At 47.1% G+C, this 16,307-nt stretch overlaps 1 protein-coding gene across 4 annotated transcripts in view; it reads left to right on the top strand.

Moving 5' to 3' along the window:
* Positions 1-16,307, top strand: part of NSD2 (nuclear receptor binding SET domain protein 2) — a 94,114-nt gene that overhangs the window by 17,470 nt on the left and 60,337 nt on the right. For all 4 annotated transcript variants that reach the window (XM_030920509.1, XM_030920504.1, XM_030920500.1 and 1 more), the window contains exon 2: positions 14,219-14,844. In XM_030920509.1, coding sequence (XP_030776369.1) covers positions 14,248-14,844 — 597 coding nt within the window. In that variant the 5' untranslated portion in view covers positions 14,219-14,247. The remainder of the gene's footprint in view (positions 1-14,218; positions 14,845-16,307) is intronic.

Here is a 16,307-nt window from a genome sequence, read left to right as displayed (position 1 = left end):
AAGCAGGGAGAATTGCCTGAACTCGGGAGGTGGAGGTTGCCGTGAGCTGAGATCGGGCCACTGCACTCCAGCCTGGGCGACAGAGCGAGATTGTCTCAAAAAAAAAAAAAAAAGACTTTATATGCCTATCATCTCTGCATACTTTTCCTCAGAATTTTGAAGGTATTACTTTATTTTTTATTTTTAAATTGTTTTTATTTTTATTTTTTTTGAGACCGATTCTTGCTCTATTCAGGCTGTAGTGCAGTGGCAGTCTTGGCTCACTGCAGTCTCCACCTCTGGGGTTCAAGTGATTCTCTTGCATCAGCCTCTGGAGTAGCTGGGATTACAGGCATGAGCCACTGCGCCTGGCTAATTTTTGTATTTTTAGTAGAAATGGGGTTTCATCATGTTGGCAAGGCTGGTCTCAAACTCCTGGCCTCAAGTGATCCACCCACTTTGGCCTCCCAAAGTATTGGGATTACAGGCGTGAGCCACCACTCCCAGTTGCTTTATTATTTTTGTGCTTCCCATGTATATAGTATTTTTTTTTTTTTTTTTTTTTTTGAGACGGAGTCTTACTCTGTCGCCCAGGCTGGAGTGCAGTGGCATGATCTCGGCTCACCTCAACCTCCGCCTCCCAGGTTCAAGTGATTCTCCTGCCTTAGCCTCCCAAGTAGCTGTGATTACAGGCACCCACTTCCATGCCCGGCTAATTTTTGTATTTTTAGTAGAAATGAGGTTTCACCATGTTGGCCAGGCTGGTCTGGAACTCCTGACCTCAGGTTATCCACCCAGTTCAGCCTCCCAAAGTGCTGGGATTACAGGTGTGAGCCACTGCGCCCAGCCAACCTTTTTTTTTTTTTTTTAATTGAGATAAAATTCACATAACATTTATTGTTTAAACCATTATAGAGTGTATAATTCAGTGGTGTTTTTGGTGTGTTCAGTGTTGTGCAACAGTCCCTGCTACCTAATTCCTAAACATTTCGTCATCTCAGTAAGAAACTCTGCACTGTTAAGCAGTCACTTTCTATTCTCTCCTCTTCCAGCCCCTGGCAGTCATTCTACTTCTGTCTTTATGGATTTGCCTATTTTAGGCATTTTACATAAATGGAATCATACAGCATGTGGCCTTTGTATCTAGCTGCTTTCACTTAGCATAATGTTTATCTATGTTGTAGCATAAATCAGGACGTCTTTTCTTTTTATGGCTAAATATCCATCTCATGGATAGACCGTTTTGTTCAACCATTTATCAGCTGATAGACTGTTGGGTTGCTTTTTACTATTATGAATAATGCTGCTATGAACATTCTTGTACAAGGCTTTTTTTGAGACGGAGTTTCACTTTTGTTGCCCAGGCTGGAGTACAATGGCACGATCTTGGCTCACTACAACCTCCACTTCCTGGGTTCCAGTGGTTCTCCTGTCTCAGCCTCCCAAGTAACTAGGATTACAGGTGCCCGCCACCACACCTGGCTAATTTTGTATTTTTAGTAGAGATGGGGTTTCACCATGTTGGCCAGGCTGGTCTCGAACTCCTGACCTCAGGTGATCACCTGCCTCAGCCTCCCAAAGTGCTGGGATTACAGGGGTGAGCCACCACACCCGGCCATTTTTTTCTTTTTTGAGACAAGGTCTCACTCTGTCACCTAGGCTGGAGTGCAGTGGCACGATCTCGGCTTACTGCAGTCTCTGCCTCACAGACTGACACGATCTTCCCACCTCAGCTTCCCAAGTAGCTAAGACCACAGGCACGTACCACCACGCCCAGCTAAGTTTTGTATTTTTTGTAGAGACAGGATTTTGCCATGTTGTCCAGGCTGATCTCGAATTCTTGGGCTCAAGCGATCCTTCTGCCTTGGCCTCCCATAGTACTGAGGTTACAGGCGTGAGCCACTGTGCCCCGCCTACATGGAATTGTTTTATATGAGAACAGAGGTTCTTCCATCATTCAGTGATAGCAGGGGTGAAATATATTTCAGGTAGACTAGTGTGATATATTAGGTATATGTAAATCATATTTGCAAACTTGGGTTTTCCATTTCAGTCTCTTCCGCCCGTGGAGGAATGGGTTGGAGCTTGGTCCGTCTCATGGCCTGGCTCTGGGGAATGTCCTGAAGATCTAACTGCTGTCCTAGTGTTGAGACCTCCTTCTGCTCAGTTAGATTCACGAATTATCAGAGTGGGCTTTAGCTGACATCTAAGCCAGTGGGCAAAGTGGGAGCAGTGAGGCCTACTGTGTCTGAAATGTTAAAGCTCCCCAGAGGGCCGGATGCAGTGGCTCATGCCTGTAATCCCAGCACTTTGGGAGGCCAAGGCAGGCAGTTCACAAGGTCAGGAGATCAAGACCATCTTGGCTAACACGGTGAAACCCCGTCTCTATCAAAAATACCAAAAAGAAAAAAGAAAAAAGAAAAAAAATTAGCCAGGCGTGGTGGCGGGCGCCTATAGTCCCAGCTACTCGGGAGGCTGGGACAGGAGAATAGCATGAACCCGGCAGGCAGAGCTTGCAGTGAGCCGATATCACGCCACTGTACTCCAGCCTGGGTGACAGAGCGAGACTCCGTCTCAGAAAAAAAAAAAAACACAAAAAAGAAACCTCACCAGAAATGCGCACTGGGACTTACCCAGCCCCAGTCCAGGAAGGAATAGTCTTCCTGCCTCCCCACCGCCCTCTATGTTTCTCTTTTCCTAGCATATCTACACTTCCTAATTTCTGCCTCTCTCCTCTAGAATATAAGCACCTCAAGAATAAGGAATGCATTTTGTTTGTTGCTCTATTTCCAAGTGCTGGAGAACTTGTGGGACTCAGTGGTTCTTTATTTTTATTTCTTTATTTTTATTTTAATTTTAGAGATGGGGTCTCACCATCACCATGTTGCCCAGGCTGGTCTCCAACTCCTGTGCTCAAGCGATCTTCCCTTCTTGGCCTCCCAGAGTGCTGGGATTACAGGTGTGGGTCCCCACACCCGGCCTGAGTGAGTGGGTTCTGAATGGTGACTGTTGCTGTCCAGAGCCTTCCCCCTGCTTCAGAGAGCAGAGTCCCTCCCCTCATGTTGGAGACCTCACAAGGTCCATGTGGTCCTATAGGGGCTGTTCAGCCTCCCTAGCACCTTAATGTGTCAGGTCATATTGTATATATTCCGTGAAATATGAATAGTTGTATAATTCCTAAGCACTCATTTTAAAAAACAGCAATGTGATGCTTAACTCTTCCCACCTCTGTTCCTGTCCCCCTTAGAAAACCACTGATAACTCTTTTTTTTTTTTTTGAGATGGAGTCTCGCCCTGTCGCCCAGGCTGGAGTGCAGTGGCCTGATCTCAGCTCATTGCATCCTCTGCCTCTCGGGTTCAAAGTGATTCTCCTGCCTCAGCCTCCTGAGTAGCTGGGATTACAGGCATGCACCACCATGCCCGGCTAATTTTTTGTAGCTTTAGTAGAGATGGGTTTTCACCATGTTGGCCAGGATGGTCTCGAACTCCTAACCTGGTGATCCGCTCACCTCAGCCTCCCAAAGTGCTGGGATTACAGGCATGAGCCACCGTTCCCGTCCTAGAATCACTGAACTCTTAACTGGTAATTTCTGTTTTAACCTCTATATTTTTATTTTCCACCTGAGTGCTTAAATATTTTCATCCTTTTTACAATGGTCATGTTGCATTTGTAATTTTAAGGTATTTTAAGAAGAAAAATATTTATAAACAAGGAATTCTTAGGTTATTAGTCTTCTTCCTACAACAGCACATCTCCAGTACAAATTTGATTCCTCTAAGTCAGCCTTCCCAGGTTTGACATCTCTGACTCTAATCCCTTCCGTTCTTTGTCCTTGTGATTTTACATCTTTATTTTGTGAAAGAGATATGCCTATTAAACTCTCAGACTGGGCTCGGTGACTTAAATACCTCCAATCCCAGCACCTTGGGAGTCGGAGACGGGTGAATCACCTGAAGTCAGGAGTTTGAGACCAGCCTGGCCAACATAGTGAAACCCTGTCTCTACTAAAAATACAAAAAAAATTATCCAGGTGTGGTGGTGCGTGCCTATAGTCTCCGTTACTTGGGAGGCTAAGGCAGGAGAATCACCTGAACCTGGCGGAGAGGTTGCAGTGAGCCGAGATTGTGCCACTGCATTCCAGCCTGGGCGACAGAGAGAGACTCCGTTTTAATAAAAAAAATAAACTCTCAGTCTTTGCATATCGCAAGATGTATTTTGCCTCTTTTTCTTATTTTTGTTCTTTTGAGACAAGGTCTTGCTCTGTCCCCCAGGCTGGAGTGGAGTGGTGCTTTCTCGGCTGTCTGCAATCTCCGCTGCCCAGGCTCAACTGATCCTCCTGCCACAGCCTCCCAAGTAGCTGGGATTATGGGCATGCACCCAGCTAATTTTTGTATTTTTTTGCAGAGACAGGGTTTCGCCCTGTTGCCCAGGCTGGTCTCGAACTTCTGAGCTCAAGTGATCCACCTGCCTCGGCCTTCCCAAGTGTTGGAATTACAGGTGTGAGCCACTGCACCCGGCCCATCCCTCGTGTTTGAATGATAATTTATCTGGGGATAAAATTCTGGACACTTGTGGTGGCACTAGGTGGACATTTATTTTCCCTTAATGCTTGCTTCACAGACAGTCTTGCTCTGTAGCCCAGGCAGCAGTATAGTGGCATGCTGATAGGTCGCTGCAGCCTTGAATTCCTAGGCTCAAGTGATCCTCCTCCTTCAGCCTCTGAAGAAGCTAGGATTGGCTTCTAGGACTATAGGTGTGTACCACTGTACCTGGCTAAATTTAAAATTTTTTGTAGAGATGGAGTCTTACTGTGTTGGCCAGGCTGGTCTCAGACTCCTGACCTCAAGTGATCCTCCCACCTCAGCCTCCCAAAGTGGTGGGATTACAGGTGTGAGCCGCCCCATGCCTGGCAAAGATTTTCTATTTGTTCTTCATGTTCTGTCATTTCAATACACTGTATCTAGATAATTTGTTTTTATTTATTTTGCTCAGAACCTAGGGTGCTCTTTTAATCAGAATACCTAATTTTCCTTTCATCTCTGGAAAATGTTTCATCTCTTTGAAATTTGTTGGCTGGCCGAGGTGATAGTCTGGCTGTGCAGATAGTCTACATTTTGCTTGTCTATTCATCTGTTGATGAACCCCTGGGTTATGTCTACCTTTTGACTACTGTAATCCCAGCACTTTGGGAGTCCAGGAATGCGATACCAGCCTGGGCAATGTGGTGAAACCCTTTCTCTACAAAAAATACAAAAATTAGCCAGTGTGGTGGTGCACGCCTATAGTCCAGCTACTTGGGAGGCTGAGGTGGGAGGATTGCTTGGGCCAAGGAGTTCTAGGATGCAGTGAGCTGTGATGGCACCATTGCACTTTAGCCTGGGCAACAGAGCAAGATCCTGTCTCAATAAAAAAAAAAAAAAGAAAGAAAAATGGAAAAGTTGTCTTTCTCTCATCCTCCCAAGCCTCTCCAACTAGAACTGCATTGGAATGTAAGCTCCTTGAAGGTAGAGTATTTTTGGGGGTATACGTAACATATACATATGTAATATAAAATTTACCATTGTAACCATTTTAAGGCATTTAATTCTACGGTCTTAAGTGCATTCACGTGGTTGTACAACCATCCCACTATCTCCAGAACTTTTTCATCTTCTCAGACTGAAACTCTGCCCCATAATTCCCCATCCCCCTTTCTCTTCCCCCAGCTCCTGGCACTCACCATTCTACTTCCTGTCTCTATGAATTCTATTCTGGGGACCTCATGTACATGGAATTTTACAGTATTTGTCTTTTTCGTGTCTGCCTTATTTCACTTAGCATAGTGTCTTCAAGATTCATCCATATTGTAGCAGATATCAGCATTTCCTTCCTTTTAAAGCTGAATACTACTCCACTGTGCAGATAGTCTACATTTTGCTTATCTGTTCATCTGTTGATGGACCCCTGGGTTATGTCTACCTTTTGGCTACTGTAACAGTGCTCCTGTGAACATGGTGTACAAATATCTTCTGGTTCCTGCTTTTAATTCTTTTGGGTAGACAGTGTTTTTCACCCCGTTCTGTTCAATGTTATAATCCCAACACCTAACATCAGTGTCTTGCACATAGTAGGCACTTTATAAATATTTGAAAGAATGAAACATTCATGATTGTTGTCTTAATTTTACATGGTTTTCATCTCTTTTTCAGCCTTTTTCCTTGCTGATTTGCTCATATTTATCTTCTATTACGTTTTTAGCTGTGCCTGGTCTGCTATATTCAACTCAACTGAGTTTTTAACTTCAATACCAATACCTTTTTTTTTTTTGCAAGTTTGCAAATCATGAGAACAGTAATTTCCTGTTCTTCTGTGGAAGACCTTCCATATTGTCCTGTGCCTGGCTCCTGGAAGATCTCCCACTGCTGGAGGGAGGCTGTGTTTACCTCAGGGGCATCTTTCAGTGGCTCTCCCGGGGAGACAGGGGCTCCCCATGAGCAGTTCTCAGGTTGCCCTGCAGGCCCTACCGGTGTCACTCATTCTAGATCTGTTTTGACATGCATTTTTTGGTCTCAGGATTTAGCCTTCCTAGGCAGAGGCTTGGGGTTCACATTTCTCAAGGGTGGCTCTGTCACCCCAGTGGCCTCTGGTGGGTGTTTGCTGAGGGCCCAGCCCTGGGCTGGCTGGTAGAGGGGCTCAGGTGATGATGACAGCACTGTGACCACAGATACCTGGTGATGAGGAAGTCCTCTGCCTAGTGGTGGCTTCTTTTCCTCCTTAATGTTTGAAAGTACCCTGCAAGGTGGGTCCTCTGTCCTCAGGACATGGAGTGAGGATGAGTGGTAGAGTCACTTGGCCGGGGTCCCACAGTTTAGTAAGTGGCAGAGCTGGCATTCTAGTCCAGGTAGCAGCCTCCACACTTGGTGCTCCTAATCACTGTAGCCAGCTGCTCTCCATGACTCCTCTCCTTATGGCTCGGTGCAGGAAGCCCAGTCAGGCCCAGTCCCCTGTCCTGCACCTCTGCTCTGTATTCCAGCTGCCAAGCCCCAGCTCTTAAACCCTGGGGTCCTGCCATGGGCAACCTGCACCCTATGAGGCTCAGACTGCTGTTGTCTTTTCATTTCTAGACCTGGAGATTTCTCTTTTTTGCTTTGTGTTAGGCAGTGTAGCTGACAAGGTCTCGCTGAGTCATGAGACGAGTGCAGTAGTGTGGTCACAGCTCATTACAGCGTCAAACTCCTGGGCCTAAGCCATCCTCTCACCTCAGCCTCCCCAGTAGCTGGGACTGTAGACGTGCGCCACTATGCCTGGCTAATTTTATTTTTCATAGAGACAGGGTCTCACTATACTGCCCAGGCTCATCTTAAATTGCTGGGTTCAAGCAATCCTCCCTCCTTGGCCTCCCAAAGTGCTAGGATTACAGGTGGTGAGCCACTATACCCGGCCTCCTCCCTCCCTCCCTCCCTTCCCTCCTTTCTTCCCGAACTCTTTTCTTTCATTTCTCTCCTTCCTTCCTCTCCTTTCTTCCCTTCTCTCTTTCTCTCTTTCTCTTTCTGTGTCTTTCTCTCTCTCTCTCTTACCTTTCTTTCTTACCTTTATTCGTTTTTTGAGACAGGATCTCACTTTGTCACCTGAGTGGGAGTGCAGTGGCGCCATCTTAGCTCACTGCAGCCTCGACCTCCCAGGTTCAAACAATCCTCCTGCCTCTCCCCTCCAAAGTAGCTGGGACTACAGGTGCATGCCACCACACCTGGCTAATTTTTGTATTAGAGACAGGGTTTCACCATGTTGGCCAGACTGGTCTTGAACTCCTGAACTCAAGCAGTCTCCCCGCCTGAGCCTCCCTAAGTGCTAGGGCTATAGGTGTGAGCCACCATGCCTGGCCTCTTTTTTTCTTTAAAACAGCATTTTAGCCATCTTCATCAGAAAATTTCCATAATGTATTAACATGGTGACAACATTAATAGAATTCCTGATGTTGAATTATCCTTATATTTTTGGATAAACCCTTTTTGGCCATGGTATCTTTTTTTTTTTTTTAATACAGTGATGGCTGGATTTGATTGACTTCTATTTAGGGTAGTTTCAGTCAGTTCTTGACTGATCTTGTCTATAGCTTTTTTTTTTTTTCAATACTTCTTTTCTTTCCTGGTTTTGGTATAAGGATTATGCTAACTTTGCATAATATTTTGGGAAACTTTACATCATGTTCTATGTATGTTTCCATCTTTTTTTTTTTTTTTTTTGAGATGGAGTCTCGCTGTGTTGTCCAGGCTGGAGGGCAGTGGTGCGATCTCAACTCACGACAACCTCCGCCTCCCATGTTCAAGCGATTCTCCTGCCTTAGCCTCCCTAGTAGCTGAGATCATAGGTGTGTGCCACCACACCTGGCTAATTTTTGTATTTTTAGTAGAGATAGGGTTTTACCATGTTGACTAGGCTGATCTCGAACTCCTGACCTCAGATGATCCTCCCGCCTTGGCCTTCCAAAGTGCTAGGATTACAGGCATGAGCCACCATTCCTGGCCTGTTTCCATCATCTTTGAATAACTTAATAAGAATAAATTATTTGTGATGAATAATAATACAACAGCTAAAAAGACTAAGCTGTATTTGTACATATCATCATGGGGAAATAAAGATACGTTGACTGACTAATCAAGTTGCAGAGCAAAGGTATGATGGTGTTTATAGCAATACAAACTGCATGCAACAGTTCTGTGTTAATGGATACATACTATAACCTGGGAGGATATATAGGAAGATCATGATGGAGATTGCCTCTGGGGGACAGCAAATGGAACTTATACGTTGGAAATAAGGTAGACTTCATCTTTGCTTTATGCATTCACTCCTCACCAGACTGGTGGGATGCAGCACCTAGAGGTAGAGTGCTTATATTGGAGTGCTGCCCCTCTGCTTCCCAGCTATATGATATGGGTGTCACAGCCCCTGCACCTGTGGAGTGGAAGAGTCATACCTACCTTATAGTGTTGTGGGTGTGGAGGTGGATGGTCTGCCTAGGTGACCCTGGCTTCTTGGACCTGGCAGCCCCATGAGGGCTGGCTCGTGTTCCTCCTTTCCTTTCCTAGTTCTCAGGTTTGGAGACTGCCTTCAAACCAGAGTGCCACAGAGGAAGCACTAAATACACATTTGTAGTGGTTATTATTTGTAGTTCTTTTCTTTCATGTTAAAACTAGAAGCGGCTGGGCATAGTGGCTCATGCCTGTAATCCCAGCACTTTGGGAGGTCGAGGTGGGTGGATCACAAGGTCAGGAGTTCACCACCAGCACCAGCCTGGCCAACATGGTGAAATCCCGTCTCTACTAAAAATACACACACACACAATTAACCGGGCGTGGTGGCACACACTTGTAATACCAGCCACTCAGGAGGCTGAGGCAGGAGAATCGCTTGAACCCGGGTGGCAGAGCTTTCAGTGAGCCGAGATTGGGCCATTGTACTCCAGTCTGGGCGACAGCGAAACTCCATCTCAAACAACAACCACAACAACAAAAAACTGGAAGCAAATGTGGCAGAATGCAAAAAATCTTTCAAGGTGGTGGGTATATTCGTTTGTCCTATTGTTCTTCATACTTTTCTAAACTTAAGAACTTACCCACTCCTTGCCTTCCCCAACATAAGAAAGATTGTTAAACCCATGGGTATGGTGGCTCACATCTGCACCCAGCACTTTGAAAGGCCAAGGCGGGTGGATCACTTGAGCCCAGGAGTTGGAGACCAGCCTGGGCAACATGGTGACTTTGTCTCTACAAAAACACAGAAATTAGCTGGGCATGGTGGCAAGTGCCTTATAGTCCTCACAGCTGCTCAGGAGGCTGAGGCGGGAGACACTTGAGCTTGGGAGGCAGAGGTTGCAGTGAACTGTGATCATACCACTGCACTTCAGCCTGGGTGACAGAGCGAGACTGTCTCAGGGGAAAAAAAAAAAAAGGTGGTTTGGGCTGGTGCAGTGGCTCATGCCTGTAATCCCAATACTTTGGGAGGTTGAGATGGGAAGATCCCTTGAGCCCAGGAGTTTGAGATCAACCTGGACAGTATAGTGAGATCCGTCTCTACAAAAAAAGGATTAAAAAGTTAGCTGAGCATGGTGGCATGCACGTCTAGACCCAGCTACTTGGGAGGCTGAGATGGGAGGATTGCTTGAGCCCTGAAGGGTAGAGGTTGCAGTGAGCTGAATTGTGCCATTGCCCTACACTCCAGCTTGGGTGATAGTGAGACCCTGTCTCACGGGAAAAAAAAAAATTGTTTGGCAGGGTACAGGGGCTCCTGCTTGTAATGCCAGCACTTTGGGAGGCCGAGGTGGAAGGATTGCTTGAGGCCAGGATTTAGAGACTCGCCTGGTCAACAAGAAAAGATCCCGTCTCTACAAAAAATTTTATTTTTATGTTTATTAATTTATTTTTGAGACAGAGCCTCACTCTGTCACCCAGGCTGGAGTGCAGTGGCATGGTCTTTGCTTGTTGCAGCCTCCACCTCCTGGGTTCAAGCGATTCTTCTGCCTCAGCCTCCCAAGTAGCTGGGATTACAGGTGCGTGCCACCAAGCCTGGCTAATTTTTGTATTTTTAGTAGAGTTGTGATTTCCCCATGTTGGCCAGTCTGGTCTCAAACTCCTGACCACAAGTGATCCACCTGCACTGGCCTCCAAAAGTGCTGGGATTACAGGCATGAGCCACCTCACCCAGCTGCTGAACTTTTCACCAAATTGGGGAACTTTTGGAGGGCCATTGTTTTCTCTAAATATTTTTGCCCCCCTTTTTTTTTGGGATGGAGTTTCACTCTGTCGCCCAGGCTGGAGTGCAGTGGCCGGATCTCAGCTCACTGCAAGCTCCGCCTCCCGGGTTCACGCCATTCTCCTGCCTCAGCCTCCCAAGTAGCTGGGACTGCAGGCGCCCGTCACCTCGCCCGGCTAGTTTTTTGTATTTTTTTTAGTAGAGACGGGGTTTCACCGTGTTAGCCGGGATGGCCTCCCAAAGTGCTGGGATTACAGGCTTGAGCCACCACGCCCGGCCTATTTTTGCCTTTTTTTTTTTTCCCCTCTCCTCTTTCTGGGTGGGACTCCAGATGCTTTAATATTGTTTCACAGATCAGTGAGGCTCTGTTTCCTTTTTTTTTCTCCCTTCTTTTTACAGTCTTGCTTTGTAATCCAGGTTGGAGCGCAGTAATGCAATCATAGCTCACTGCAGCCTTGACCTCTTGGATTCAAGTGATCCTCCTGCCTCAACCTCCTGAGTAGCAGGGACTACAGGCACACATCACCACGGCTGGCTGATTTTTGTATTTTTTGTAGAGATGGGCTCTCACTGTCTTGCCCAGGCTGGTCTTGAATTCCTGGACTTGAGTGATCCTCCTGCCTTCGCCTCCCAAAGTCTGGCCACATTCCCCTTAAGAATGGTTTTGTGACCGGGCGCGGTGGCTTACGCATGTAATCCCAGCACTTTGGGAGGCCAAGGCGGGTGGATCACGAAATCAGGAGATCAAGACCATCCTGGGTAACACGGTGAAACCCTGTTTCTACTAAAAATAAAAAAAAATTAGCCAGGCGTGGTAGCGGGTGCCTGTAGTCCCAGCTACTCAGGAGGGTGAGACAGGAGAATTGCTTGAACCCGGGAGGTGAAGGTTGTGGTCAGTTCAGATCGTGCCACTGCACTCCAGCCTGGGTGATAGAGCGAGACTCCGTCTCAAAAAAAAAAAAATTTTTTTTTTTGTCCAACAGCTGGAATCTCTTTTCAGTTATTTCATAAGCTAGGCTGCTTGGAATCAGCCTGGAATTTGGGCAGAGTTTATAGGCAGAATTTGGGGCTCCCCTCTGAGACTCTGTCCTTGAGATTTCCCCCTTCATTTTATAGCTGTTACAGTTGCTTCAAACTCTCCTCAGTCACACATTTAAAAATGGAGTTTACCCAGTGCTGTTCCATTTTCCTTCAAGAATTGGTTCCATCCATTTTCTCTCTGCTTTTGGTTGCTCTCAGTTCCTTCAGGAGGTGGTTTTTTTATATTTTGTCCAGGGTTATAGTTTTTACCTGTGGGACAGTTGGTATGATATGAGCTGGAAGAGGAACTGACTTTGGTCTACCTTTTTTTTTTTGAGACGGAGTCTCGCTCTGTTGCCCAGGCTGGAGGGCAGTGGCCAGATCTCAGCTCACTGCAAGCTCCGCCTCCCGGGTTTATGCCATTCTCCTGCCTCAGCCTCCCGAGTAGCTGGGACTACAAGCGTCCGCCACCTCGCCCGGCTAGTTTTTTGTATTTTTTAGTAGAGACAGGGTTTCACCGGGTTAGCCAGGATGGTCTCGATCTCCTGACCTCGTTATCCACCGGTCTCGGCCTCCCTAAGTGCTGGCATTATAGGCTTGAGCCACCGCGCCTGGCCGTTCTACCTTTTTAAGAAATTGTGCAGGCCAGACAGAACACATTTGTGTGTGTTTTGGTGTTAAAGAGTTGTCCAAAGCGCATGAAACTGAACTGGGACTTTAACGTTTTCAAGGTTTTACATTTGCTCTTTCCTTCCTGTCTCCTTCCTCAGCTGTCTGCTTTTCTGTGGAGACTGCAGGTTGTAGACACCAGCGGCCCCCTATTGCTGCACATCAGGTGTCCTTTCCTTCAGTACTGTGGACTTCTTGGGCTGCATAGCCCTGTTGTCCGGGCATCCTGTGCATAGCAGGAGGTACAGCAGCATCCATGACCACCACCCATCATAGGTCAGGGGTCGCCCCCTAGTGGTGGTAATTAAAAAATACTTCCAGATGAGGCTAAGTGTTCTGGGGAACAAAATCCTCCCCATTTGAGAACCGCTGTTCTAATCCACGGGCATCTCTGGTCCTTACTGTATTCCGTTTTTCCCCAGTGTCTGATGCTGTTGGTTTCTGCATTCTCAGAGGGCTCTTGTTGGAGCTTTTGATGGTGTACGTCTGAGAGATGCCTTCCCAGCTGGAGCGGGTGCCTACCTGTTTCTTATTCCTAGCTGTGTTTTGGGGCTCTGGCTCCTTCACTAGGTGTCTCAGATTAGGGACTGTAGCTTTGCAGTGAAGACCCCACACCACCACACTGCAGCCAGAGTCATCTTTCTAAACTGCGTACTTCTGCACTTGGGCTTCATTGGCCAGTGTGGTGCACTGGCAAAGTAACCTGTGTTGTGGCTCAGCAGTGTTGTCCTCAAGTAGTTAATCTTCAGATAGTAGCTAAAATATGTGATGTTACTGCTGTGTTCTTTCTTGTTTAATTTAGGCCTGAACACAGAGGAGATAGTGGACTGTGATAAGAGTACTGGGTGGAGCATAGCCAGACCTGACTGGGAATGCTTTCACCCTTGGAGACTCTTGGTTTTTTGCTTCTTATTTTCATCAACCTGGAGCTAATCCTGTGCTTGGAGTTGGAATATCTGGTTTTACCCTTTGCTGACGAGGTCATCTTGGGCACATTCTGAGCCTGATATCTCAGCTGTAACAGGAGGGACTGGGATGAACTCTTTTCCTGTTAGTGTTGATTTTGCTTTTATGCTGTTCCCTCTTGTCCTTTTGCATAGGCCTGGCATTATGCCAGCTGCCTCACACATATTAGCTCTTTTAAGTATATGCTGGTGAAAGGTGGAAATCTGTGTTTCAGGGATGATTGACAAATTAGGTTATGCGTCCATGGCCATGCTGTAGATTATTAGTGGTATAACTGGAGTTTGCTGTCTTGACTGACTTTCATGTTTTTCCTTTAAAAAATGATTCCTTAGGCCGGGCGCGGTGGCTCAAGCCTGTAATCCCAGCACTTTGGGAGGCCGAGACGGGCGGATCACGAGGTCAAGAGATCGAGACCATCCTGGCTAACACAGTGAAACCCCGTCTCTACTAAAACATACAAAAAACTAGCCGGGCGAGGTGGTGGGCGCCTGTAGTCCCAGCTACTCGGGAGGCTGAGGCAGGAGAATGGCGTAAACCCGGGAGGCGGAGCTTGCAGTGAGCCGAGATCCGGCCACTGCGCTCCAGCCTGGGCGACAGAGCGAGACTCCGTCTCAAAAAAAAAAAAAAAAAAAAAGATTCCTTGTTCTTTCCTTTCAGCTTTATCGTTTTGCGATTCCGTGTAATTTTTGTGATACTAAAACTGCCTTCTGTGATCTGAATTGTTATAAAAACATCATAAATTACTTACAAAGAAAATCAGACCCCACAAAGCTGTAGAGGTCCTGGCATACCTATCCTAGGTTTTAAATGTAATTGCTTTTTCTTTCTTTTTTCTTTTTTTTAATACCATAGTGTTCTAAGAACGGAAGCATCTGGGCTGGATGGAATTTAGCATCAAGCAGAGTCCCCTTTCTGTTCAGAGTGTTGTAAAGTGCGTAAAGATGAAGCAGGCACCAGAAATCCTCAGCAGTGCCAACGGGAAGGCTCCGAGCTGTGAGGTGAATCGCGAGTGTTCTGTGTTCCTCAGCAAAGCCCAGCTCTCCAGCACCCTGCAGGAGGGGGTCATGCAGAAGTTTAACGGCCACGACGCCCTGCCCTTTATTCCGGCTGACAAGCTGAAAGATCTTACTTCCCGGGTGTTTAATGGAGAACCCGGTGCACACGATGCCAAACTGCGTTTTGAGTCCCAGGAAATGAAAGGGATTGGGACACCACCTAACACTACCCCTATCAAAAATGGCTCTCCAGAAATTAAGCTGAAAATCACCAAAACGTACATGAATGGGAAGCCTCTCTTTGAATCTTCCATTTGTGGTGACAGTGCTGCTGATGTGTCTCAGTCAGAAGAAAATGCACAAAAACCAGAAAACAAGGCAAGAAGGAACAGGAAGAGGAGCATAAAATATGACTCCTTGCTGGAGCAGGGCCTTGTCGAAGCAGCTCTTGTGTCTAAGATCTCGAGTCCTTCAGATAAAAAGGTATCTAGGAGACGATGTGTCAGGGGTCACGTGACCTTGAGTAGTGAGCATGGCCATCGTGTGAGGGCACCTGCACGAGTACTGGGGTGGGTGGAGGAGATGAGAACAGATCTGGTACTTCCAGCCACTTGCCTGAGCCCTGGCTGTGGGTTGGAGGGCGGACTCCAGGATGTCCTGGCACTGGCTCCTCAGTTCTCAGCTGGCTGCTGAGCCTGTTGAGAGGTCTAGAGAGGTGAGCTAAGTGTTCAAGATTCAAATGGCTAAAAAGAGGCAATGCTTGTTTCTTAATGTGGTTCTGCCAGTTTCAGAGCCCTGGCTTGACAACATCAGGCTACACTCTTTTCAAGGATCTCATCTCCAAGGTGTTCTTTAGCCTGGTGTGGTCAGTGGAGACATGCTGGGCTCTAGAATGTGACTTCCTAAGTCTGCACCGTCTGATGAGTGGGAAGCAGAGCTGTGCAGTGGTGCACCTGCTGTCCTTACCCTATGGTCCAGTGTCCACTTACTGTCTTCTCAGCCAGGTAGTCCAGCAGATGGCCTGCCTCCCTGAGGCCTAGGGATGTGTCTTTTGCCTCCCATTCTTGGTTCCCAGGGCAGAGCCCAGCACACTGGACACAAACGAATGAGTGTTTCCTCATCCTAACTTGAGGTGGAAAGATGTGGTGGCACTACTCCATTCTGCCTGGTGGTTGGTGTTTCCATGCCTTCACGTGGCATTCAGATTGGCCCTGACACTCGGATGAATATAAGCCATGTGAAACAACCGAGGGGCCATAGCTTTGGCAGAAGGAAGGAACTCTTTTTTTTTTTTTTTTTTTTTTGAGACGGAGTCTCGCTCTGTCCCCCAGGCTGGAGTGCGGTGGCCGGATCTCAGCTCACTGCAAGCTCCGCCTCCCGGGTTCACGCCATTCTCCTGCCTCAGCCTCCCGGAGTAGCTGGGAATACAGGCGCCCGCTACCTCGCCCGGCTAGTTTTTGTATTTTTTAGTAGAGACGGGGTTACACCGTGTTAGCCAGGATGGTCTCGATCTCCTGACCTCGTGATCCGCCCGTCTCGGCCTCCCAAAGTGCTGGGATTACAGGCTTGAGCCACCGCGCCCGGCCAGGAAGGAACTCTTGATGGGGCAGCAGTCTCTGTTCATCTGGTGGTCGATAGGGTGTTGCTCTTTAGTTGCTGCTCCTTGGAATTGTTAAGATAATGAAGAGCTTTGAGGGTTAAAAAAATGTTTTTTGATTACTCAGGAGCTATTTAGTTCTTGCTCATGTAATTGCAATGGCAAAGTTTCTTAATTTTATTTATTGTTTTTGCGACAGGGTCTCTGCCCAGGCTAGAGGGCAGGGGTGCGATCATGGCTCACAGCAGCCTTGACCTCCCAGGCTTAGGTGATCCTCCTACCTCAGCCTCCTGAGTAGCTGGACCACAGGTGTACACCACTATGTGCCCAGCTAATTTTTTGTTTTTTG

The sequence above is a fragment of the Rhinopithecus roxellana genome, chromosome 2 (assembly GCF_007565055.1).
Source record: "Rhinopithecus roxellana isolate Shanxi Qingling chromosome 2, ASM756505v1, whole genome shotgun sequence".
NCBI lineage: Eukaryota > Metazoa > Chordata > Mammalia > Primates > Cercopithecidae > Rhinopithecus > Rhinopithecus roxellana.
This window is presented reverse-complemented; position numbering and strand designations above follow the sequence as displayed.